We start from the raw sequence: 24,720 nt of genomic DNA, 5'->3' as shown, positions 1-24,720 counted from the left end.
GTTGCATTAGGAATATGGATGTCCTACAGCATCATCTGGGGTAGATGCATACACACAGCCGGGTAAATCACATTTACAGGAGTGTTTCATTTAGAAAGGTACACTAAAACCAAACAAAACGAAGAAATAAAAAGAGGAACATAGCAGCAGCTATTAGTTTGGCTTTTACTTCCTTTTTTTTTTTGCTCTATGTCTTCCATTTAGTTACTAAAGCTGGCTGTACTCGATCGAATCAGCACCTCAGTCATTAAACACCAGCACGCTGTCACTCATTAGCTCTTGTAGCACTTCCTGAATTACCTGCACTGCAATTGTCAGCGATTTCCTAACACAGCCCACAACCACCTGATGTCCACATCATCCACCCTGGAACTTCAGCCTTGGTTTGGTTTGAAAGCTGCCTGATTATAAGACTGACAAGAGACTGATGTGAAGAGTTTTGTGCATTCTCAGGCTACAAAGAGGTCTGTGATTGCCCATCTAAGACCAGCTTTGAAGAAACCAATCCACGTGGACTGTTGGAAACATGGTGCTCTCTGCTCAACGTAACCTATGAGAGATTGACACTGATCACAGATACCTCTGCTTGTACATCTGCATGGGCAGAATGGTTGACCAGAATGGAAAGATTTGAAACATCTCTGACCAAGCATCAGTAGAAAAGAAAGTGATGTGTAGCAACAGATTATTTAAGTCACGTATGTGTATCAGAATAGGAGGGACCAAAATTCATGAGATGGTTGTGAATATGAGCACTGCCAGAGGGATTGGGCAGCCCTAAGGTCACTGCTTGGTTTTGGAAAGCATGGAAACTGTGGTAGGGACTGAGGAGCTGCAATAGCATACAGCTACAAGGGTAAAACAGTAAGATATTATTCTGAAACATCACTTCATTGATGGTTCTTGAACAATAGAAGGGTTGTGGGTGAATGTTTTTGCCACCTGGAACAGCTGAGGGTTTGCACATTGCACAAATATTGGTGCAGAATCCAGTTGCTTTATCCCACACATTCTTATCTCTAGTTGTGCAAGCGGGCTGACTTGGTTGTTTTGATTTGGATATTGAGCTAACGAAGCTAAGGATTAAGTCAATTTTCTGATGGGAATTTCATTTCAAAAGCCAGGACAGGAAAGCAGTTTGGGAACTGTAACTTTGTCATGGTGTGGAAAATGAAATTCAATGAAGAAAACAGAAAGGGTTTCTCCAATCAGCTGCCACCAACTTCAGCCATTCCTTACTAATATATATGTATCCATAATGCCTTTATGTTAAATTACAAGCAAGAATGAACATAAAATTCAATCTCTGAAAAGATGTACCAGGGGCTTGAGTTGACAGACACCACCTGGGAGACCCACGCACGGCTTCAGGTCAGCGCTAATTGTACAGTTTGTACTCCTATCTCATGGGAAAAGCAGAATTGATGCATTTCTGTCCTAGTTGAAGTAGGACACATCACTTAAATTAACCCAGTCTTTCCACTGAGACGTACCACAGGTCATAGACAGAGCAAATGCTGTCTTAATTAAGTGTGTCTGTGAAACAAAGTTTGTAATAAATGCAGATATGGGTATTTTTCTTGTCAGAGGAGCATACACCTTGATGGCAGCTGTGAGGGTCCTCACATCTCCAGAATGTAACCTGACAACAGTGATGGCATCCATAACGTGCCAACAAGAAGCTGGATGCCACCAAGCTTCAGGATATCAATCGATTCCATATATTTCAAATGCCACTTTTGAAAAAGGAAATTCCCCCCTCCCCCTTTTTTAATCTTAGTGTTGCCAATAGTATCATTAGCAAAGAAGGGAGGAGAGTATCAGAGTATTGCAACATTAATAAACTTATTTCTGCTAATGAACGGATTGCTTAGTCTGCTGTGAAGACACCTCTGAGACACCCAAGAACCAAGACTTGAGGCAGGACAGGTTTTTGGTGGTTTTTTTTTTTTTGTTTTTGGAGTTCACTTCCATTGAAGTGAAATGGCATTCCTCCATAAAAGCTTAGCAGTATTAGGAGTGATTTTCATTTCACCTGTCTTAGTACCAGCGCTGTTTTTGGCACGGTTGTTCTATGACTTTCTCCATTCAGACCTGCCACCTGGAATTGACCAACCTCTAAAGCTTCTCTTCTACCATTCGCTGTTGATGACCACCATGGTGCTGGTAAGTTCAATTTCTTACAACGGGGCATTTCCCTTTTGTTTTGGAAGGATGGCTGGAAGACAATGGCTTAAGGAAAAAAGGAAACGAGGGAGCAGCAATTCAGCCCCTTGAAGCCTAGAAGCACCCCTATGCAAGCCAAAGAATGTTAAATTAATTCATAAAGCAGGACTAATCCTAAAAGCTTATTTAAGTTTTTTTTAGAGCATTATCAAACTGCAGCTTCTTTACATCTGGAAAATAGTTTCACATGAATATTAATAATAATACATCTATTTATGTATGGTGTACCTGCTGAGCTGGATGTACATGTAATATACTGAACTGGATGTACATATAATATACTGAACTGGATGTACATATAATATTTATTTAGAAGCAAGCCTGCATTGCTCCTCTTTCCATTTGCTTCATTCTGTATTTACTATACACAGTCACACATACATATATTCATAGACCTACACACATTGTGTATCATAGACAATAAAATAAATACAAAATGATAGCAATGGTTTGGGCTTTCTTCTTACATGGCTAGGTCAGAAAATATGAGTATAAAAGTATTTGTGAATGATGTGTTTAGGCTCCTCTCATTCCTTAAGGATGGGTATCTGTGTGTATTTTCTCACATGAATTTAACGTAATTCTGATATGTCTGCTTCCATAGATAGAAAAATTAAAATGCTTCAAATTGAAAGGGGAACTTAATTATTGTGAAAAAGATGTAAAAAATGGAGATTTTTAGTTTTAAACATTCTTGTTTGTTCCATCCATCCCCTAAGTTGCGTGGTATTTCCAACGTCAAATTCTATACAGATTTTTAGGGAGGAAAAAAGGATGGGCACAAAGCAAGTTCCTAATGACCTCCTGGATCTACATAGGTTGGCTTTAAAACACTTTCATCCTTGGGCTGGAAATGACCACTGAATCCTTTTAGGGTCTTGAGGTCTTCCTCTACAAATCACACAGCATTTGGATACTGGGCTTCGAAAGAGTTGATTTTACAGTCAAGTAATTACATTTTCTCTGTAATTTTCATACAACATATAATGCATTTTAATAAAAGAGATATAAAAATATTTTCTAAGAATCACAGAATCACAGAACTGTAGGGGCTGGAAGGGACCTCCAGGGCTCACCAAGTCCAACCACCTGCTGAGGAGATTCCCTACAACAGGTTGCTCAGGAAAGTGTCTAGAAATGTTGTTCTGTTTTCATCACAGGTTAAGGAGCAGAAGCAACTGCTATTGTTTGTGTACCTCAGGAGCCCACAACTCCCATACATTTTAGCAGAACCTACTTGGTTAGTTGCCTACTAATCTGTTCTTTCATCAGCCTCACGCCCATAGTTGCTACTGACATTTCCAAATCAAAGATCATTTCTCTCCTTCCCTCTCTATTGTCAGCTGAAGTGCATTTTTTAGATCTGCAAAATGAAACATGCAAAAATAGATAATGAGCGAAAGGACCACTGCCTATGCAGAACAGGGTTTGATGCTTTTTCCCAACCTTCAGCAACACTCAATTCAATCAGAACAGCTCAAGGATCTCCAATGAGGCACAGTCTCCTGAAATAGAAAGCAGTAAAATAAACCCAAGCCTTTTTTTTTTAATTAAAGAGGATTGTAACCTTTCACACCAATTATTCTTTCTTTTCAACAGGGAAAGATTTTGGAGAAGCTCGGGATCTGCAGTGATTTAAGCTTATTGCGACTTGTGGTGGATGGAATACCACCATGGAGAGATTCAAATCTTGTTATCAAAGACCTCAAAGTAGACGAGGTACCACTGAGGATTTATCAGCCCAAGTGGCCACCTGCTGGCAAAAGAAAAGGAATACTGTATTTTCATGGAGGAGCTGGCACATTTGGGAGCATTAGTAAGAAACCAGCCAGTTTTATACTTAAAGTCAAATCCAAATCTTTACCCCTCAGCCATGTGTCAGTATCTCACTTGTTCTTCCTAATGACAACAGATTTTGTAAACCCAGTACTAACTGAAAAGGACCTTACAGATTAATAGTGTGGTGTGCAGTTGAGGGTAATCATAATGATGAAAAGGACAATAGAGTTCCCAGAAAGAATAAATTTTGGATTTGTTCTTTGAAACAAAGCTTCAATTACTTTTCAAGGAGAAATTTTTACTTGTGGACCTCAACTGGACCAAAGTGTTTTCCGTAAGCTTGAATGGAGCCTCAAAGTACAGAAGTTAAGATATATCACTCTGCTCAGTACTCATCTTATGGGTGGGAGCACGAATCCGTGTATCTCAATCTGTAGGCCACAGATCAAAGGAGATCTAACAGACAGAAAGGCACAGTCCGAGAAAGAACTTAAAGAAATTTAAGATTTAAAAGTCATGTAAGAATTTTTGTTAAAGAATCATATTTCAAAGGGTGTATCTCCATTGGCACAATGACAGACAGACTTCAGTTACGTGCAGGTGAGGTTGTGAGTCTCCATAGCTGGAAGGAAAAAATAAAACACCACAGAGTTGGACTGTTGTTCACAGTGCAATCCATATTGCACAATCAACACATGAAAGGAGCTGTATCATGTGCCTTGGCTTAATACAGTGCCCATATCTACATGTATGTGACCCTTCACTTCAATGCCCCTTGGTATTTGACGACAGGAAAGCAACTAACACAATAGCAAGGTTTTATTATGAAAGGTGATATGATTCTAAGGCCCTCAGGGTAGCAAGTGGCCAGCTGAAGAAGTGAAGAATATCTTTATGATACCAGAGGATTGGGCAATAAAATGGTAGGTGACACAAAACTGTAGGTGATGTGGAGTGCAGAAGCCACATTGAAGATCCTGAGTTAATAAATAAAACTATGGAGTCTAAGCAGACTAATATGCTGATTTGGGTGGTAGATGATTTGGGGACTATGTTAGGAAATAACTGCTTGAAAATGTTGAGTTAGTGCATAGTAGCAGTCAAAAAGCAAATAAGATGTTGGGAATTATTATTAGGAGAGGAAAATAGGACAAAACAGGAAAGCTCTTTATGGTGCTGTAATAAATCCATGCTGTTTTGAAATATGATGTTCTGATTCCCATGCATCAAATTGGATCTAACAGTACCAGAAAGTGTCCTGTGTAGATGATAGAAGTGCTTCCATACTGAAGCACTAAGACTCTTCAGGCTGGAAAAGATGGAGAGACAGATACACTGAATGTCTACAGAATCACAGGAAGCATGGGAAGTTCAGGGAACGATTAGTCACCATTTCTTATAGCAAAAGATCAAATGGAATATCCGAGCAAAAAGAAATGGTTCTTCAAATCTTTGTAAGTAAGCAATGGAATTCGCTGCACAAATGTGCTGATCATGGTAAGAAAATTGATCAAGGGCATCACATAAAGATGAACTTTGTGACTCAGTGGAGTTCTCGAAGCCTAACATTTCAGTAAGCCTTTTGCATAAGCATTATCACATGGTTGTCACAAGCGTAGACATTTTCGTCATCCATCAGCTGAGATGTGATACCAACCTGGACGCTTCTTCTTTTCCCCAGCATCACCATTCCTATGTCTGTGTTATGCCCTATCCACCAGTGACTAATAATCAGAAAATATGTGAACGTGTGAAGGTTGCATTGCACAAAAGTTACTCATTGGTCCCATGCTGCTGCAGTGGCTTCCACAGAGAACGTGTGCAATACCTTAATATGGATCTACACTTTCAAAAGAATATTTAACTTTTAAAATGTCACCTTTGTTATGCTTTGTCTTTAGGAGCCTTTGAAAGAATTTGTCGCTATATCGCCAAGAAGTGCGACTCAGTGGTTGTGTCTGTTGGGTAAGTGTCACTTTTATGTACAAACATTTGTGGTAATGGTTCACAATTGAAACAGTTCTGAAAAACATGCCAATAATCTCAGCTATTTCAGATTGTGCTGCGTATTTCTGCCTTGAGCCTTTCCTTTCATTTGGAAATGTACTTAGAGGCGAAGCATTCTAAAATAGCTAAACCATTAGTTTATATTTACACTGAGTTAAAAGCAAGCAAACTTTAAAATATAGATAAAAAGACCTACCCAACTGCCATGCCAACAGCACAAATCACATTTTTATAATGACTTTGAAAATAACCCCAATGTCTTTGACATTCCAGCTATCGCTTGGCTCCTGAACACCCATATCCTGGGCAATATTCTGATTGTCTCAACGCTACCTTATACTTCATGAGGAATTTAGATGAGTATCACGTGGATCCTGCTCTCATCATCCTTGGTGGTGACAGCTGTGGAGCCAATTTTGCCACGGTTATTTGCCAAATACTGGTGAATAAAAGAAATCTCCCAAAAGTACGTGCACAGATCTTATTGTATCCAGGACTACAGGGGCTAGATTTTCAATTGCCTTCCTATCAGCAGAATGCTTCAGTCCCCATATTATCTCGGAAGCTAGTCATCTACTTCTGTTTTCGTTACCTTAATAGAAAACCATCATATTTTGAAGACATCATACAAAACTGCCACGTTCCTGAGAGCATGAAATGGAAATACAAAAAATGGATAAGTGCTGACAATATTCCTGATGAATTCAAGATTAGAGGCTACAAACCTCAGAAGTACACTTCATATAAACCCGAAGTCCATGAAGCAATCAAAGAAGTGCTAGCAATGACATTTTCCCCTCTTTTAGCTGAAGATGCCATCATTTGCCAGCTCCCAGAATCCTATATTGTGACCTGTGAGTTTGATGTGCTTAGAGATGATGGGCTGTTATACAAGAAGCGATTAGAGGACAACGGCATTCAAGTAACCTGGTATCATTCTGAGAGTGGTTTCCATGGCATTTTAGCCTTTTTTGGCTATGGGATTTTTTCCTTTTTATCTGGAGAAAAGATAATGGATAATACTGTGAATTATATAAACAGTCTATGAAAGTATTTTTCAGAAAAACGATGCAGGCCTTACACTATCCTTGGTGAATTTATGCTTGGCAAAGAAGGATTTATGTTTTATACATTTTACATATACATTTGATTTAGATTTTCTATTTTGACTGTATGAGGAATTCTCATGAGGATTTCTCATTCTGCAGTTACTTACCAAAAATTCTAAGGTTATTTAAAGCACCACCAAAACTCAATAATAAAAACACACCAATGAAATGGAGCACCTGGCACTTCACCTCCAGCCATTGCAGTAGCTGGCACACAGTCAAGGCAAATAACATAGAATCACAGAATTATTAAGGTTGGAAAAGACCTCTAAGATCATTCAGTCCAACCATCCACCTACCATCAGTACTGCCCACTAAACCACGTCTTCCTGAAGTTTACTCTACAGCCTAGAAATGCTGAAGACAACAACTGGAGGTCACTTTGGCCCTGGTGAAGGTAGGAAATGTTTATGGAACCCATCTTAGGTTCAGTGAAGTCTTGCGTCAGATATGCATTTTAATGCAGCTATGCATTCCAACTTCTAGGGTTAGCTCACACTTTTCTTGAAATAAAGACTTCTTTCTGAAACTGAGTTCTCAGTTGGAATTACTATGAGCTCGATTTTGTTTGGAATCTGAGAAATGATGTTTTCCTTTGGGATTTGATTCTTTAATTGGAACCCCCACACTTCAGTGAATGCTCCACCTGTTATTCTGTTTTTCTTTGGAAAGTTCTGAAGACCCCAGTTGTAAGAAAGTAGAGAAGTGGGACATTGCATTATCTTACCAAGGAGCTGTGATGTCATGGCAATGTTGTGATGCTTTCAGCAACAGCAACAAAAATAAAAACCCCTACTGTGAAAATGTCAGTTTTAAGAGCAGGTTAAATTTGCTTAACGCTTATCCAGTAACAAATCTAATTGAACCAATCTAAATGCTTGGTGAAAGAAGCAATGCAACACCGGCAGTGAGCACAGCCTTGCTAATTTTACCTCGTCAGATCTGTCATTTCATGGTGTAGCATTTCCTCAGATGGGAAAGCATGCTGAATCATCGAAAGGTTGGGTTGGGAGGGACATCAGAGATCACAGAATCACAGAGTCATAGAATGGCCTGGATTGAAAAGGAGCACAATGCTCATCCAGTTCCAACCCCTGCTGTGTGCAGGTCACCAACCAGCAGCCCAGGCTGCCCAGAGCCACATCCAGCCTGGCCTTGAATGCCTGCAGGGCTGGGGCATCCACAATCTCTCTCATCCAGTTCCCCCCTGAAGTCACTGAAGCTCACTTGATACAAGATAACCTGATCATGAATCTAAACTCAGTCTCCTCTACTGTTTTATTAACCATGCATTCAAATGAATAGTCGTTGTTGTTGTTGGCTTTATGACAACCAGCTTCTTGTTCCAGGGAAGAAATTAACAATATATGAATGGAGAAACTAGAAATCTTTCAACTGAAATTTCCATCCTGTCCACAAGGGAAAAATTTAAGCACTACTGCTGATGCCAATTTTTTGGATAACTTTTTAACCAGACACACGCAAAGAACAAGCAGGAAAAGCTGGCTGAACAAATATAAAGCTATTAGATGCCCTTGCATTAACAATAATGAAGAAAGGCATGAAATCAGAAAAAATAACACTGGAAAACATTAGAGAGAAACAGTGAAAGAAGAACAAGTGACCCAACTCATGAGACAGGCTGTGATAATTCCACAGAGGTTTAGAGAAGCATAAAGAGAACTGTAATTGCCAAGCAATGGAGGATGGGGCCAATTGCAATGCAGTGTTTGCAGCTGATGTAAGTAGGAAGAGTTCTTCATGCTGCACTCTGCAGAGCTAAGCCAGAGGAGAGCTAGGCAAGAGGCATTTAAAAAAACAATGCTGAATGCTGAATGCTGAATACTGAAGCTATGGAGAAGTTGAAAGATGTGCACTTAATTTTATTTCCCATTCTCTTAATTATATTCTAAAGAATAAGAGAACATGTATTATCTAGTCAGAATAGAGAAGTACCTCTGTTTGAATTAAAGGCCAAACTCAGAGCCATCTAACTGCAGGAGATGTCTTACAGCTCATTCAGCACTCTCCTAGCCACAGATTAATCTTTTTTCTTTACTGATTGATTTGCAATGATTGCCATATACATGGCAATAACTTCCTGCTAACTAAATGGACATGGACAGGGTGGGGAAACGAGATGCTAAATGAACACATTTCACAGAATCACCAAGGTTGGAAAAGACCTACAGGATCATCCACCCCAACCATCCACCCATCACCAATAGGTCTCACTAAACCGTGTCCCTCAACACAAAATCCAAACGTTCCTTCAGCACCTCCAGGCTCGGTGACTCCATCACCTCCCTGTGCAGCCCATTCCAGTGCCTGACCACTCTTTCAGACAAGTAGTATTTCATAACATCCAGCCTAAATCTCCCCTGGTGCAGCTTGAAGCCATTCCCTCTGGTTCTATCACTGTTACACAAGAGAAGAGGCTGACCCCCAGCTCATTACAACCTCCCTTCAGGTGGTTATAGAGGGCAATAAGGTCTCCCCTGAGCCTCCTCTTCTCCAAACTGAACAATCCCAGCTCCTTCAGCTGCTGCTCATCAGCCCTGTGCTCCAGACCCCTCACCAGCTCTGTTGCCCTTCTTTCAACCCGCTCCAGAGCCTCCATGTCTTTCTTGCAGTGAGGGGCCCAAAACTGGACACAGCACTCGAGATGGGGCCTCACCAGAGCTGAGTACAGGGGGCAATCACTGCCCTGCTCCTGCTGGCATTTCATATCCCTCAGTGTACAGAGATACCTCTACAGATTTGAAAAGCATGGGACAAGCATCTCTAGATAAACTTCTGAAATGGATAGTTGGATAGTGACAGGATAAAGGGGAATGGCTTTAAACTGACAGAGGGGAGGTTTAGGTTGGATATTAGGAAGAAGTTTTTCACTCAGAAGGTGGTGAGGCACTGGAACAGGCTGCCCAAGGAGGCTGTGGATGCCCCATCCCTGCAGGCATTCAAGGCCAGGCTGGATGTGGCTCTGGGCAGCCTGGGCTGCTGGTTGGTGACCTGCACACAGCAGGGGTTGGAACTGGATGAGCGTTGTGCTCCTTTGCAACCCAGGCCATTCTGTGATTCTATGATTCTATGAAATGTATTTGATAGTGCCACAGGCTCAAGGAATACGAGCACCTCGTGTCTTTTCTCCACCCTCTAACTGATTTTAATGCAGTTGATTCATTACACTCCTGTCCCTGCCAAGGACTGCTTTCCTGCAAAAATTCCAAAATGTTGCTGGCATAGATCTTGTAACAGAATTCAGAACTTGATTTATCTTTTGTGAAATTAAGGGGGTGTGCAGAGGGAGGGTGGGAGAGGGAAAGACACACAGTAATGTATTTGCAAAAGGGAGGAGAAAAGCTTTTCACCAGGGCAGCCTTCTGACAAACAAAGGCATTTAAGAATCAGGAAGTAAGAAGCCAAAGATATCGGGGAAAGTCGAATCAAAGACATTTCAGGTCACTTTGTCCACAGCTGTGCAAAATGGCAGCTATTTACACGATCCTCGTGCTTTTCCTGGCAGTTTTTGTTGCTGGATTGATACTGTTGGTCATGGCGGCATTTAATTTTGATTTCTCCAACTCTGAAATTCCTCCTGGAGTGAATGAACCTGTGAAGCTTCGAATCACTCACGTTATTTTGATAAGCACGGCTGTGGTGGTAAGTTAACCTTGTGTGACTGTGATGGGAGAAGGGTGAACCTGAATGCAAGGCTAGAACTTTGCCATGCAAGGCATAGCTGGCATGCTGCAAGTTGCATCTAGAGCTCAGTTTTGCTAAAGAAACCTTTATCAGATTCTTCACACTGCACTACTTCATTACAGAGATTATGCCCAGCTCTTACATGAGGCAGTACACAAGCACTGCCTAACACAGGGGTTAAAGAGCCTGACTGTGCCTCTAATGTGAACTGTGCTAACCTAGCAATAGGTAGAATACTTAGTAGAAATGAAATAGAAGCTGTTTCCATTCAGGGCTCAGAATGTAGCCAGTGTCCTTGGAGGCATGCTTTCAAGCTTTGCTTGTGCTTGGGAGTGAAAGGTTTTGTGTTTGTTTTGAAGATAACATTACAGACTGAACTACTGGTTTGAGGAAAGGGTTTGATCTTTGTGAAACAAGTGACAAAACTGGGGGAGGTCGCCCAAGAGGGGCTGAAAGAATTCCATCTCCCCACGTATTTGTAACTTACGAGCAGCTAAGCAAGCTTGTTTGGATGGGATCAAAGAGCAAACAAGGGCTTAGGCTGTTAGCAGCACCCAATTTCTGGTTGGTTGTGCTGACAAAGGATCTCACTGAACCAAGAATGATAGAGGTAACGATAGATGCTAACAGGGGTGTTAAGAATATGTGAGAAGTCGTGCACGCACTCAATAAATTACTTAAGCACCTCTGAGAGAGACAAATTACTTAAGATGAAATAAATATATTTGTATATTTCTCAGTTATGAATATTCCTGATTGTAGTGGACAGTACTAAAGAACTCCAGCATGTGTGTTCTCATAGTTCAGTACAAGATATAATCAGAAAGACTTCAGTTAAGCACCTGGAAAAGCCAGTTCTCCTTTTGTCACCTGCCCACTGGTCCCATAAACCAGAACTGTGTGCTGCAATGTAACACAGTATAAAAAAAAACAAACAGGGTCAATATCGAGGTGAGAACAACTCCGTAGTTGTTCCATTTCTGTTTGGAGGACAGCAAATACACTAACAGAAATAATTTCATCCATTGCCCACGCAATGAATGCACTGAGTGCAAAGTGAATGCAATGAGTGCAAAGTGCCTTTGCACTGAAAAATACAGAATCTTCTGAGTGAATTCCCTATTTTTTTGTGTGTGTGTTTGAACAGGGAAAGATTTTGGAAAAGATTGGCATCTGTAGCCAGATCAGCTTTGTTCGGTACATGCAAGGCATTAAGGCTCTGGGAGCAGACCAGAAGCTCCTCATTGAGGACCTGTGCTTTGAGAAAGTGCCTGTAAGGATTTACCAGCCCAAGGCTCCATCTGCCAGCCCAAGGAGAGGAGTAATGTTTTTCCATGGAGGAGGATGGGTGTTTGGAAGCGTTGGTAAGATGTCTAACAGAAGAAATTATTGTAATTTAGTTTAAAAAGCAGCTTCCACATCAATGGTAAGGTTGCTAGTTGCTTAACCTGTAGCTGTTACGAAATTTGAGTATAACCACAGATGCACTCTTCTAAGTCTTGCTGTAATATCTGCTATGCTTCACGTGATTTTTCCTAAAGAAAGACAATGAGAAACGAGGGGAAAGCACCAAACATAACGAAAAGAGACGATCAGAGGGCAAAAAAGATCTGCAGAGCTGTGCAGGGAGAAGCACAGAAAAGGCGTGCTTCTTCCTTGCAATTCACTGCCTTCAGTAATGACAGCATTAGAACTCTTGATGAAAAAACACCCCACGAACAACAAAACACAAACAAAAGCAAGCAAAGAATAACACAACAGAAACCCCACATGAAAACGTTTCTTTCAGAGACCCATGAAAGCCTGTGCCGCTCTCTTGCCCGAGGAAGTGACTCGGTGGTTGTGTCTGTCGGGTGAGTCTTTTCTCATGTCATTTTTAAGGATTATTTTCCATACTGTGAATGACACCTTACAGCCTCCATGACCATGGTGACAGCTGTAACCAGAGAAATATTTCTGTGGGATGCGTGATTTTACAAATTTGCACTGCTTTCATTTGGAGCCATTTAAGACTGACTCGGGATTTTATTGCCTGATTAAATCGAATAACGCTTCTGGGTATCTAACTGGAAAAAGTAGGACATGTTCCTAATTCCTAGAATTAGGAATTCCAATCTAGAAATTGATAGTAAACAGAGAGTAACTCCAGTATTCGATTTAATCCTCACTCAAAGAAACTACTTGATGCTTACAGCAGCATTACATGAATGACAAGCTAATATTATCATCATTATATTGACAACTACTTGGATGATGAGTACTAATGAACATACAGAAAGGAAATAGTGCAATCTGACACATGGAAAGCATGAAATGATTAAGGGTCAGTCCATAGAACCTGGACGTAGATAGCAGCTGAGTGCTCCTGAGTTGTTCAAGACCTGAGCAATGCCATAAACAGACAATGACCCAACACAGTCAGCCTCCACCACCTGGCCTTGCTAGTCACAAGCTGCTTTATGACAACCTATGGAGAAATGGAAAGGTAATCGTGGTATTGCTGGTGGCTAGAACTGCTATTTTCAGCACTGCATTTAACATCAGCATCATTCCTTTTCCTACTTTTGTTGTCTCCTTCCGTGCATTAGGTATCGTTTAGCTCCTGAGCACAAATACCCTGCTGCGTATGAAGACTGCCTTCATGCTTCCATACACTTCATGAGGAATGCAGAGCACTATGGGGTGGATCCTGCCCAGATCAGTGTCTGTGGGGACAGTGCTGGGGGCAACCTAGCAGCTGCTGTTAGCCAGACCCTGGCAGGCAGAGCAGACCTCCCCAGGCTGCGTGCTCAGATCCTGATCTACCCAATACTGCAGGCACTGGACTTCAATTTGCCATCCTATAAGCAAAATCAGGCAGTCCCTCTCTTATTCCAAGAACGCGCTGCTTTCTATGTGTTACAATACCTGAACGGGAACGCCTCAAATCTGGAACAAGTCCTGGAGGGTTCACACATCCCTATAGATATCCGATTAAATTATAGGAAGTGGGTGAGTGAAGATTACATCCCTGAGAGGTTTAAAGTCAGGGGCTACAAGCCACATGTGTTACTGGACTGTTCAACTGAGGTTTATGAGACGGTGAAGCGGTTCTGTGAGCCCAACCTGTGCCCCCTGCTAGCTGAAGATGCTGTTGTTCACCAGCTGCCCGAGTCCTTCATCTTGACTTGTGAATATGATGTGCTGAGGGATGATGGCTTGCTGTACAAGAAGAGGCTGGAGGACAACGGAGTCCAAGTGACCTGGTGCCACCTCGAGGATGGGTTCCATGGAATCATCAACTCATTTAATAGTGAATGGATGTCGTTTTCATCTGGAAAAAGAGGTCTGGACAGTATTGTGAACTTCCTAAAAAGTTTATAGAGACAAATCCTTCTATTCCTTCCAATAAAATTACTGTTTTTCTTTGAGTCTCTTATGTTTCTGAATTCCATCAGAGGACAAGAGTTAAAGAGCAATTATGTTAAAGAGCAATTATGACATTAAGACTACTGAAAAAGGACATTTTGAAAAGAAAAAATGGTGATTGTTTCTTCCAGCACTGTTTCATCTGCAGTCTGCCTGTTTTAATGATCTATTTCAGTGAGGCACTTGCTGCTCTCTCAGTAAATATTAAAGATGCTGTAAAATTTTAAACCAACATCTGGTGTTGCCCATTTTATTCACTTACAATCCGTGGTTTCACTCTTCCCAGAAGACTAAATGTGTTCTGGCAAAGGAGAAAGGTACTGATATTACAGTCCAATGACGTATTGCCTTTACTACATGCTATACGTGCAGTATCTGAGCCTAAATGTCCCAGCCACCAAGTTCCATAATGTTTCTATGGGCGAAGTGTAGCTCAGTGATATTTCACACCTGGATCAATGGAATCAGAATTGCAGCAATCCTTGACAGAGCTACTTTGAATGGCTTTGTGCAGATTGCAGTGGAGATGCTCTACGTGGGTTTCTACATCTATCAAACATGAATAAGTTGAAAAACTTGTTCCTGTATTTAAATACTCCAACAACAAAATAAGGCCAACGCATTTATGTTTGTGAAGCTCGTACTAGCAGCTTTTTCCTTTATAAATGCCCTTGCTAATACCATATATTCCAAGCTACTCAAAGAAGGTCTGTAGCACAGGAAGGAGTACGCTGTGGCTGCAGATCATATGCAAGAGCTGATTTAACCTCCACGCTAGTTGGCTCACTCTTCATCTAAATAGCAACACATCACGAAGTAGGACTTCACTAATTAACTGCTCTCTCTGAACAGCTGATCCTATCATCCGCAATCCAAGAGTGCCATGTCGGATACCAGTCCCTGTATCAATCCCACAATTATTGAGCAGCTAAACAGGAAATCAGACACATTCTCTTCTGGCCCTTTTCCGATGTGATGCATGCTGGCACCTTGCACAACGTTTCCAAGGATTTTTAAGCGTGGCACCTGAGAGAAGTGTTTTAATTTGGGCTGCTCCATCGGTCCTTGCCATCTGCATCAAAGACAGGTGTAGAAACAGCCCACCTTCAGCTAAGTGAAATGGAACTTTTTTATGTCCTGTTAGTGGTACTGCTGGTGGTTTTTACTGCCTCATTCACATTAGCAATTATAAGAACGCTTCAAGTGGACTTTCCCAACGTCCACATCCCTCCTGGAGTGGATCAACCTGGAAAGCTTCGTGTTATCCATGCACATATGGTTTTGACATCTGCTGTGGTGAGTTGCTTTGCCATGATTTCTGACAGAAGTGAGCTTTACGTGTTATTTTCTGTTAGGTTATATGTGTAAATATATACATATATATATAAAAATGTTTAAATGTGTGTAAATATATATCTAGGGTTGTTGAGGCAATCCCAGATATGAATTCAGAGTGGGAAAAGAACTCATTGAGAGCAGCCCTAGGGAGAAGGAAGGACTTGGAGGTCCTGATGGGTGAAAAACTGAACATAAGCCAGTAGTGTGCACTTGCAGCCCAGAAGGCCATCTGTATCCTGGGCTGCAGGAAAAGAAAAGTGACCTACAGGGAAAGGCGGGGGATTGTCTCCCTCTGCTCTGCCATTGTGAGGCCCCAGTTGCAGTTCTGCATCCAGCACAGGAGGGATGTGGGACTATTGGAGCAGGTCCAGAGGAGGGCTGTGAGGATGCTCAGGCTGGAGCACCTCTCCTATGGAGAAAGGCTGGGGACATGGGCTTGTTCAGCCTGGAGAAGAGAAGGCTCTGGGGAGATCTCAATGCAGCCTTCCAGTACTTGAAGAAAGCTTAAAAGCAGGAGGTGGACTGAATTTTTACATGATCTGACAGTGATAGGACAAGGGGGAATGTTTCTCAACTATAGAGGGGTGATTTAGGTTCGATGTTAGGTAGAAATTCCAGAGAGCTGTGGGTGTCCCATCCCTGGACGTGCCCAAGGCCATGCATGGGCCCTGGGCAGCCTGAGCTGGTGGGGTTGCAGACTGCAGTGAGGTTGCATCCCTTGGCAGGGGTTGGAACTGGGTGATCTTTAAGGTCGCTTCCAAGTCATTCTATGAGTCTATGAAATGCCAGAATCCTGTGGGCTGCATTAACACTTCAGTGAAGGGTTTCCTTTCCTTCCTTTTTTTGGTTGACTTCAGAGGATGTTTTTTGTCAGATCCTTTCTATCAGACCTCAGATATCTCCATCTCTGATGGGATTGCCTACCATGTCAGGATGAAGCAATCTGTGAGAGCCCAAACCGAGCACATCTTCCCTCACTCCATTTAAATGAAAGATTTATGAACAGCAAGATGGCTTTGGCTGCACTTTAGCTAAGCACAGATGATGTTTTCAGGCCATTCACTGGGCTTTCCAGCCACACTGGTGGGAGATTGGGTGCTTTTAAAGCTGATCAGATGGCACCTCTTGGGAAAACCTCGGAACACAACATCTGCACAGGGCATCCTCTCCTGCGTCTGCATGCCCCTTGTGGCTCCCTCACAGCCTGCCCCTTCCTCCAAACAGGGCAAGATCTTGGAGAAGATGGGAGTGTGCACAGAGATCACCTTCACTCGCTACATGCGCTCAGGGACGAAGCGGGGCCCGGAGCCGCAGCTGTGCCTGCAGGACATGCGCTTTGACGGAGTGCCGGTGCGGCTCTACCTGCCCTGTGTGCCATCTGCTGCCCTGAGGCCTGCCACCATCTTCTTCCACGGCGGCGGTTGGATTTACTGCAGCATTGGTAGGGAGGGAGAATTCTACCCAGACAGCTGGGAGAAGGGATGGAACGGGCCCAGTTTTGGGCAGCGAGGGGCTCTGGGCTGCCTCACAGGGAAGTGATACGGATGAGGGGGCAGAGGGAGAAACGGAGGTGAAGGGCATGAAGGGCAGAGAGGGACAGAGCTGTGCACCTAGATGGGAGCAGGCAGCCCACGCACCCTTTTCTTGCAGATTCCCATGACAACATCTGCCGTTACATCGCCAAAGAGAGCGGCTCCGTGGTTGTGTCTGTTGGGTGAGTTAGGTCCGCACTGCCCAAGGTAGTGGGTTATTTCCCCTTCCCTCCCTTCCCCTCTCCTGCCCTCCCCTCCCCACTTTCCTTCTCTCCCCCCCTTCCCTCCATTCATCCTCCCTACCTCTCTCCTTCCTTCCTTCCTTCCTTCCTTCCTTCCTTCCTTCCTTCCTTCCTTCCTTCCTTCCTTCCTTCCTTCCTTCCTGCCTTCCTGCCTTCCTGCCTTCCTGCCTTCCTGCCTTCCTTCCTGCCTTCCTTTTTCCTCCTTTCCTTCTCTCCCCTTCCTTCCTTTCCCTTCCTTCCTTCTCTTTTCTTCCCTCCAAACACCAGAATTTTCAAGGGAAATATCCTAAGTGAAGGTGAGGTGCAGGCTGACTGAATTCCCATATCCACACCAGCAGACTGCAGTGAGGTTGCACCACACCTTCTGCTCAAACCTTATCTCAGAAGATCACAGCAGTGCTACCACCTTGGCAACTTCATCCTCCTGGCTGTTGCTTCCCTGTGATAATTCATAGAATCTCAGAGTCACAAAGGTCAAAAAGACCACTAAGATCATGCAGTCCAACCATCAGCCCATCCCCACCATGCCCACTGAGCAGGTCCCTCAACCCACAGATGTGGAGGGCGATGTGCTTAGCAGACAATGAATGACAGTGGGCTCTTTGGTTGGTGTTGCTGAAAACACTACAGGTAGCACAGGGAAATGCAAGGTGCTAGAAAACTGTAATCCTAGTTACATTTCCATCTCACTCTTGTTTCCGTGCATTAGGTATCGTTTAGCTCCTGAGCACAAATACCCTGCTGCGTATGAAGACTGCCTTCATGCTTCCATACACTTCATGAGGAATGCAGAGCACTATGGGGTGGATCCTGCCCAGATCAGTGTCTGTGGGGACAGTGCTGGGGGCAATCTAGCTGCTGCTGTTAGCCAGACCCTGGCAGGCAGAGCAGACCTCCCCAGGCTGCGTGCTCAGATCCTGATCTACCCAGGCCTTCAGGCAGTGGACATGGATTTACCCTCCTACCAGCAAAATCGGGGAGTCCCTCTCTTACTCCGAGAACGCGCTGCTTTCTTTGCTTTGCTGTACCTACATGGGGATGCATCACACAAGCAAGATGTCCTGAAGGGCTCTCATGTTACTCCGGAAATGAGACAGAAGTACAAAAAGTGGGTGAGCCCAAACAACATCCCTGAGAGGTTTAAGGCAAGAGGATACAACCCACAGAAAACTCATGACTTCGCAGCCGAAATTTGTAAGAAATTTGAAAGAATTTGTGAGCCCAACCTGTGCCCCCTGCTAGCTGAAGATGCTGTAATTCAGCAGCTGCCCGAGACCTTCATCTTAACTTGTGAATATGATGTGCTGAGGGATGATGGCTTGCTGTACAAGAAGAGGCTGGAGGACAACGGAGTCCCAGTGACCTGGTGCCACCTCGAGGATGGGTTCCATGCAATAATAAGCCTGTATGAGTATGGTGGGTTGTCGTTCCCATCTGGGAAAAGGGGATTGGACAGAGTTGTTCAATTCATAAAAGGCCTTTAGAAGAAGCTTTCCTTGGTTATGTTTCAGCATCTCAGAAATTAGCAGATGCTCCCAAAGCTTGGATGGTAATTGTCAGCAACAAAGTGATACCCCTCTATGTGTGCAATATCAGTTTTGAACTTGTAGAACTTCAAATGCAATAATCTGAACTGTGATCACTGTCATTGTGAGACTGTTGACAGGTTAGCCTTTCCAGTGTTGCTTTTCAGTCCCTTTTCCATCAAACCAGCACCTGATTGATTCCTTAGATTTAATTAAATGATGATTTGCTTCCATGTCAGCATTGCCAATGGAATAATTGGGATTTAATAATTCCTGTGGATTACAGTCAGGATCTTTGTGATGTTCATTTGGCAAGCTTGCCTTTATTTTATTTAGATAACAAGTGCATGTCATGTATATAGTGAATGGAGGGAGAAGTTAGAAGGAAGCTGCAGAACAAAAATGGAGGAGATGAGGGTTTTAGCAAAGAGAATTGGCCTTCAGGGGCACGGCAGAATCACATCTGCAAGAAGAGCTGCAGCAGAAGACCCGTGTCAATTTGGGACACCTCCCTGAGGCAAGCAAAGGCTGCCCTACTATGAAATAACCACGTCTCTATCAACTCCTACTTAATTTTGGGTGTCTCCAGTATGCCCTCTGGAGCTCGGGGCAAGATATTGGTTGAGAGAGAACCTTTGTAAGGTATGAGACAGTAATGACAGAATGGGGCTCCTAGTTGGCCTCACTCATCTTTATTGCACTCTGCTGTACTCCTTCTAAGGGAGATCCCTGCCTTTTTTGAACCGGGGAGACTGGAATTGGACGCAGTATTTCACATATGGTCCTCCCATGGCAGAGCAGAGGGGGAGGAGGATCATCTTCTTCGCCCTGCTGGCCATTGCACAGAGCAATGCACCCCAGGCTTGAATATTAAAAAAAAAAAGAAAAAAAAGAAGAAAAAAAAAAAAGAAAAAAAAAAAGAAAAAAAAAGAAAACCCTACAAGAAAAGAAAACGCTAAGAAAAAAAGAAAACCCTAAGAAAAAAAAGAAAAACAAATCCTAAGACTGAGAAAACAGGAGATTTTTGCAGAATAAACGCTACACTTCGGATTTCCCTGGGGATACAGCGAGGCGGTGGTTTTTCTCCAGCAGTCAGGACCGCCGGGCAATGACACGCAATGACACAACCGCTCGCTCTGCCTCCCGAAGATCCTCCGTCCCCGCGCACAGCTCCGTCCCTCCCGCAGGACGCCGCTCCAGGCGCCGCCGGCCGCCCCGCGGACCCCGAGCATCCTCACGCCCGGGTCACGCCGCGCCTCCCCTCCGGCAGATTACGGCCTCCCCCCGGGCTCGCAGCATGACCCCGGGCCGCGGCTTTGCGGAGCTGTCACAAACGACCCGTGACGCCGTCGGCCTGCAGGAGGGGGGCGGCCGCAGCCTGGCCCCGCTGCGGGCCGGGGAGCCCCGCGGGGCGGCCGGCGGGCCATGGCGGTGCCGGCGGCGGTGCTGCTGCTGCTGCTGCTGCTCGCTCTGCTCGTGCCCCTAGCGGGGCTGGTGCTGGGCACCGTGCTGCTCGGACTGCCCAGCTACGACATCCCGGCCGGGGTGAACCAGCCTGCCAAGCTGCGCCTGGTGCTGGCCGTCCTGCTGGGCACGGCGGCCCTGGTGAGTGGGGCGGGTCGGTGGGTCGCGAGCCGGGAGGACGCGGGGATCGGGGCCGTCGGGGCGACGCTCGGGGCTGCGGAGGACGGGGAAGGCCGGCATCCGTTAGGGCAAAGCCGGTGTCGCGATGCGGGGCGGCACGCCGGGCTCGCAGGCAGGTTGGCGAAGGGCGGCGACGATGCGAGTCGCGGAGCTGAGCCGGCGATTCGTTGCTAAGTGCGCCGGGCTGGGGGCGAAGTCACCTTGCCCAAGGAACGGCCCTGCAACTTGCTCCTGCCACCGCTGACATTTATGGGACCAAATCCGGTTAGGGCTGCTTTACTTAATCCCTGGACTCACTTTTACAGCGTTGCATAAACGGCATTAGAGCTCTGCTCAACTCTTCCTCTCGCACTTTACAGCTCCTTTGAGTTGTTTAAAAATCTCCTCCGCTCCTTTCGCCACAGCGTTCCCTTTGCTGACTGCGCACATCCCGCCCTCCTGCAGCTCCTTACACCACATCCATCCCCTCGCAACGGGCCCTCCTGAGTCCTCCCACAGCGTGGCAAGGGGACCGATAAAGAAACGCCCTCATGAAGCATTTTTAAAGCGGGCATCTTGCTCAGCATGATGCACCACGCTGTGTTTGAACCCCTCCGTGTTGTTCCCACCTTCCCCTCATCCACTCCTTGCAGCAGGTTTATATTCCAGCCCAGCGCATTGCAGGAGCATTGGGAAGGGATGCATGCTTCTGTTCATTGCTGTTGTGCAAATAAAACCAATAAAACTTGCACGATGCCTCTCAGCATTAAGCATTTACGAATCCACCAAGCTTTATTCAAGAGTACTGGTTTGTGCAATGAAGAGCTTTGTAAGAGTTTATGAGGATGTTTCTGTGTATTTAATTTAATTGCTCTGATTAAGTGTAAATAGACCAGAATGAGCACTGAGGTGTGCTGGGCAAGACTGATGATTAAAATACATACTCCAGGATTGACAATTTGGATAGCCTTTATAAAATGTATAATGTAACATGAGCACAACGGTGGATTTAAGTACAGGAAGTAGGATTTTCACTCACTGTAGGAAGTGAGAGCTTGGGAAATCTGTTTTTCCTGAATGAAAGAGCTTTATTTTTATCAGACAACTGATAAACTCTCCAACTGCCGTCTGTGAAGCCTGGACTTCCACATCTGATTCTTTAGAATACGATCTGGAAGATTCCAGATGATTTAAGGTAGAACTTCCCTCCTTGGTAGGCCGAATGCAGGTATGGATATGATTGCTTTTTGACTTTATCCTGAGATCTCAAACTTTCTTGGAAGTGAGCATTCTTATCAAGAAAAGCAATCCAATACTTGAAGGGAGAGTGTAAGCAGGAAGGGGAATGGCTGTTTATGAGGGTGGATGGTGATGGGACAAGGGGGAATGGTCTTAAAGTGAGACAGGGGAGGTTTAGGTTGGATATGAGGAGGAAGTTTTTCCCCCAGAGGGTGGTGAGGCACTGGAACAGGTTGCCCAAGGAGGCTGTGGATGCCCCATCCCTGCAGGCATTCAAGGCCAGGCTGGATGTGGCTCTGGGCAGCCTGGGCTGCTGGTTGGTGACCTGCACACAGCAGGGGGTTGGAGCTGGATGAGCATTGTGCTCCTTTTCAACCCAGGCCATTCTGTGATTCTGTGATTCTATGAGTTGCCAAGTTGCATTTCCTCATTGTTTTCCATGTGTTTGTGAAGGCAAAAAAATGACTAAACGACCAATGAGAATGAACTCAATCTGTGGAATACAAGAAGCCATTTAGAGACAGTGTAGGAGATGCTTTCATAGCCATTATCTTCTTCTCTCAGTGGTCTTCATGGTAGTTATTCTGACTTGTTATACTGTGATCATTACCGTTTTTTATAGAACACCAACGGGTAATGTGGAGCTTTTTATATGTTGACTTTTAAAAAGGCCTCAATTCTTAACTTTGAACAGGGAAGGATTTTGGAGAAGACAGGACTTTGCAGCCAAATCACTTTTGGCCGATACGTGCGACAAGGATGGAGGCAGAGGGTGGACCCAAAGCTGTTCATCCAGGATCTGCAGTTCAACAAAGTACCTGTGAGGGTGTACCAGCCAAAAGCCACATCTCATGGGCGAAGGAGAGGTATCCTCTTCTTCCATGGAGGAGGATGGGTGTTTGGAAGTCTCGGTAAGACATTTGCTGGAGGAATTGTAGTAACTTAAATATAACATTTTCATGTTTTCATTGTATTGAAAGAAGAGGAACTTTCAGCATGGGATTTTGGAGAAAGTATGAAGTCAAATAAACACCTTCCTAGAAATGAACACCCCTTCCATGTCTCAAAGACAAAGCACTCATGAAAGCTTTTCTTTTCCAGATACCTATGAAAAAGTGTGCCGCTACTTATCCAGAGAAAGTGAATCCGTAGTTGTATCCGTTCAGTAAGTCAACCCTACCCAGTCCTACTGCTCAGAGATTATTGCTGCTGGGGTGCCACACAGAGCTGCACTGTTTCTTGAGATGTTATTTTTTACAGAGAGATTTCTAAAGAATTCAGCATAGGAAAAGAGACAAATAATGACAGCTACGATTTCCCAGCGCATAGCTGTTAATGCACTGATACACCAGGAAGGAGATACATGGCACACAAAGGAAATCTAATTTAAAACTTAGGTAGAACAAATCTTCTTTGTGCTGAACATGTGAACATGTAACAAGATGCTCCAAATGTTTGTAATTTACACAAGAAAGAGAATAATCATGCTGTGTTACTCCCATTTTACACATAGGAAATAGAGGCAAAAAATCATTAAATTATCTTGTCACGAATACGTAGCACAATGAAGAAATTAATTAAAAAAGCTCATTGTTTCTTAACAATTCTTGTAGTTGAACACACAAGTTACGTGTTATCTGCAACCACTAGCTGGGAAATGCCTGCTCAGGAGGTAATGAATTGGCTTGAAGGTAGTGTAGGATAAAACTCCCTGATTAACACTAATGATATTTCCTTTTCCTGTTCTTGTCTGTTATGCATTAGGTATCGTTTAGCTCCTGAGCACAAATACCCTGCTGCATATGAAGATTGTCTTAATGCTACTGTACACTTCATGCGGAGTACAGAGCACTATGGGGTGGATCCTGCCCAAATCAGTGTCTGTGGGGACAGTGCTGGGGGCAATCTAGCGGCTGCTGTTAGCCAGACCCTGGCAGGCAGAGCAGACCTCCCCAGGCTGCGTGCTCAGATCCTGATCTACCCAGGCCTTCAGGCGCTGGACTTCAATTTGCCATCCTACCATCAGAATCGGGGAGTTCCTCTCTTATTCCGGGAACGCGCTGCTTTCTTCGCTTTGCAGTACTTAAACGGGGATGCATCGCATATGCAGGAGGTCCTGAAGGGCTCTCATATCCCTCCAGATATGAGGCAGAAGTACAGGAAGTGGGTGAGTCCGGACAACATCCCTGAAGAGTTTAAAGTCAGAGGAGTGAAGCCACTTAACCCCACTGATTTTATGGCTGAAGTTTATGAGACGGTGAAGCGGTTCTGTGAGCCCAACCTGTGCCCCCTGCTAGCTGAAGATGCTGTTGTTCACCAGCTGCCCGAGTCCTTCATCTTGACTTGTGAATATGATGTGCTGAGGGATGATGGCTTGCTGTACAAGAAGAGGTTGGAGGACAACGGAGTCCAAGTGACCTGGTGCCACCTCGAGGATGGGTTCCATGGAATCATAAGCCTGTATGATTATGGTGGGTTGTCATTTCCATCTGGGAAAAGGGGATTGGACAGCGTTGTTAACTTCCTTAAAGGCTTATAGTAAAACATCTTAGATTCCATGAGTCTGTTCATGCCTCAATCTAGAAAATATCTTTTTAGGATATTTAATATCAGGTGATGGGTAGTCATTCAAAGGCAGCCATTAACGATGACAAACATGGCTCATGTGAACCTCATTCCAGCTCTTAGTTGGAAAATGGAATATGCAAATATTATACATATGCTGCAAGCCCTTATCTTTAGCTACGTCAATAAATATGAACGTTATTTTGAATGGATTTCCTGGTTTGTCCCCCTTGCTTACAATAAAATCCGTCTTTCCACCTGTGAAGACAGGCTGTCACACAGGTATGTGTGTTGTGTTGGTGTAAATGAGTAAAAGACATCGCAGAGTTTGGATGCATTGTGCTGTGACTGTGAACTCTGCATGAGGAAAAAAGATGGTAGCTAACCTGAGTGGGTGAGGAGCCACTGGTTTGCTCAGCAA

At 44.1% G+C, this 24,720-nt stretch overlaps 5 protein-coding genes across 14 annotated transcripts in view; 4 read left to right on the top strand and 1 right to left on the bottom strand.

The window, feature by feature from the left end:
- The window catches only part of LRRC38 (leucine rich repeat containing 38), a 175,152-nt gene that overhangs the window by 69,353 nt on the left and 81,079 nt on the right, over positions 1-24,720 (bottom strand). For 2 of the 9 annotated variants that reach the window (XR_007380868.1, XR_007380873.1), the window contains one exon: positions 20,904-22,059. The exons of 4 other annotated variants lie outside the window; for them this stretch is intronic. Coding sequence is in view for 1 of the 5 variants with exons in the window: in XM_048968109.1 (XP_048824066.1) it covers positions 24,185-24,223 (39 nt within the window). In the remaining 4 variants the exon portion in view is untranslated. Of the gene's footprint in view, positions 1-13,987; positions 14,079-20,903; positions 22,060-24,110; positions 24,224-24,720 lie in introns of those variants that run through there. 3 more of the 9 variants (XR_007380870.1, XR_007380871.1, XM_048968109.1) reach the window with 3 other exon arrangements.
- Positions 1,984-7,167, top strand: LOC125703518 (arylacetamide deacetylase-like 4). The gene is made up of 4 exons (XM_048968102.1): positions 1,984-2,166; positions 3,826-4,042; positions 5,907-5,970; positions 6,286-7,167. Exons 1-4 carry the CDS (start codon positions 1,984-1,986, stop codon positions 7,058-7,060), a joined length of 1,239 nt encoding a protein of 412 aa, XP_048824059.1. The 3' UTR covers positions 7,061-7,167.
- LOC125703515 (arylacetamide deacetylase-like 4) lies at positions 10,543-15,174 on the top strand. Its single transcript, XM_048968099.1, has 4 exons — positions 10,543-10,784; positions 11,974-12,190; positions 12,616-12,679; positions 13,415-15,174. Exons 1-4 carry the CDS (start codon positions 10,608-10,610, stop codon positions 14,187-14,189), a joined length of 1,233 nt encoding a protein of 410 aa, XP_048824056.1. The 5' UTR covers positions 10,543-10,607; the 3' UTR covers positions 14,190-15,174.
- LOC125703516 (arylacetamide deacetylase-like 4) lies at positions 15,175-19,264 on the top strand. The gene is made up of 4 exons (XM_048968100.1): positions 15,175-15,530; positions 16,797-17,013; positions 17,223-17,286; positions 18,056-19,264. The coding sequence occupies exons 1-4, from the start codon at positions 15,354-15,356 to the stop codon at positions 18,828-18,830; spliced, it is 1,233 nt and encodes a 410-aa protein (XP_048824057.1). The 5' UTR covers positions 15,175-15,353; the 3' UTR covers positions 18,831-19,264.
- Positions 20,276-24,668, top strand: LOC125703514 (arylacetamide deacetylase-like 4). 2 transcript variants are annotated; one of them, XM_048968097.1, is made up of 4 exons: positions 20,276-20,477; positions 22,405-22,645; positions 22,836-22,899; positions 23,499-24,668. In XM_048968097.1, the coding sequence occupies exons 1-4, from the start codon at positions 20,298-20,300 to the stop codon at positions 24,271-24,273; spliced, it is 1,260 nt and encodes a 419-aa protein (XP_048824054.1). In that variant the 5' UTR covers positions 20,276-20,297; the 3' UTR covers positions 24,274-24,668. The 2 variants fall into 2 exon arrangements, with proteins under 2 accessions (XP_048824054.1, XP_048824055.1); XM_048968098.1 differs by having other exon boundaries at positions 22,429-22,645; positions 23,499-24,666.

The sequence above is a fragment of the Lagopus muta genome, chromosome 21, assembly GCF_023343835.1.
Source record: "Lagopus muta isolate bLagMut1 chromosome 21, bLagMut1 primary, whole genome shotgun sequence".
NCBI lineage: Eukaryota > Metazoa > Chordata > Aves > Galliformes > Phasianidae > Lagopus > Lagopus muta.
Note: the sequence above shows the minus strand (reverse complement) of the source record. Positions and strands in the feature narration are given on the sequence as shown.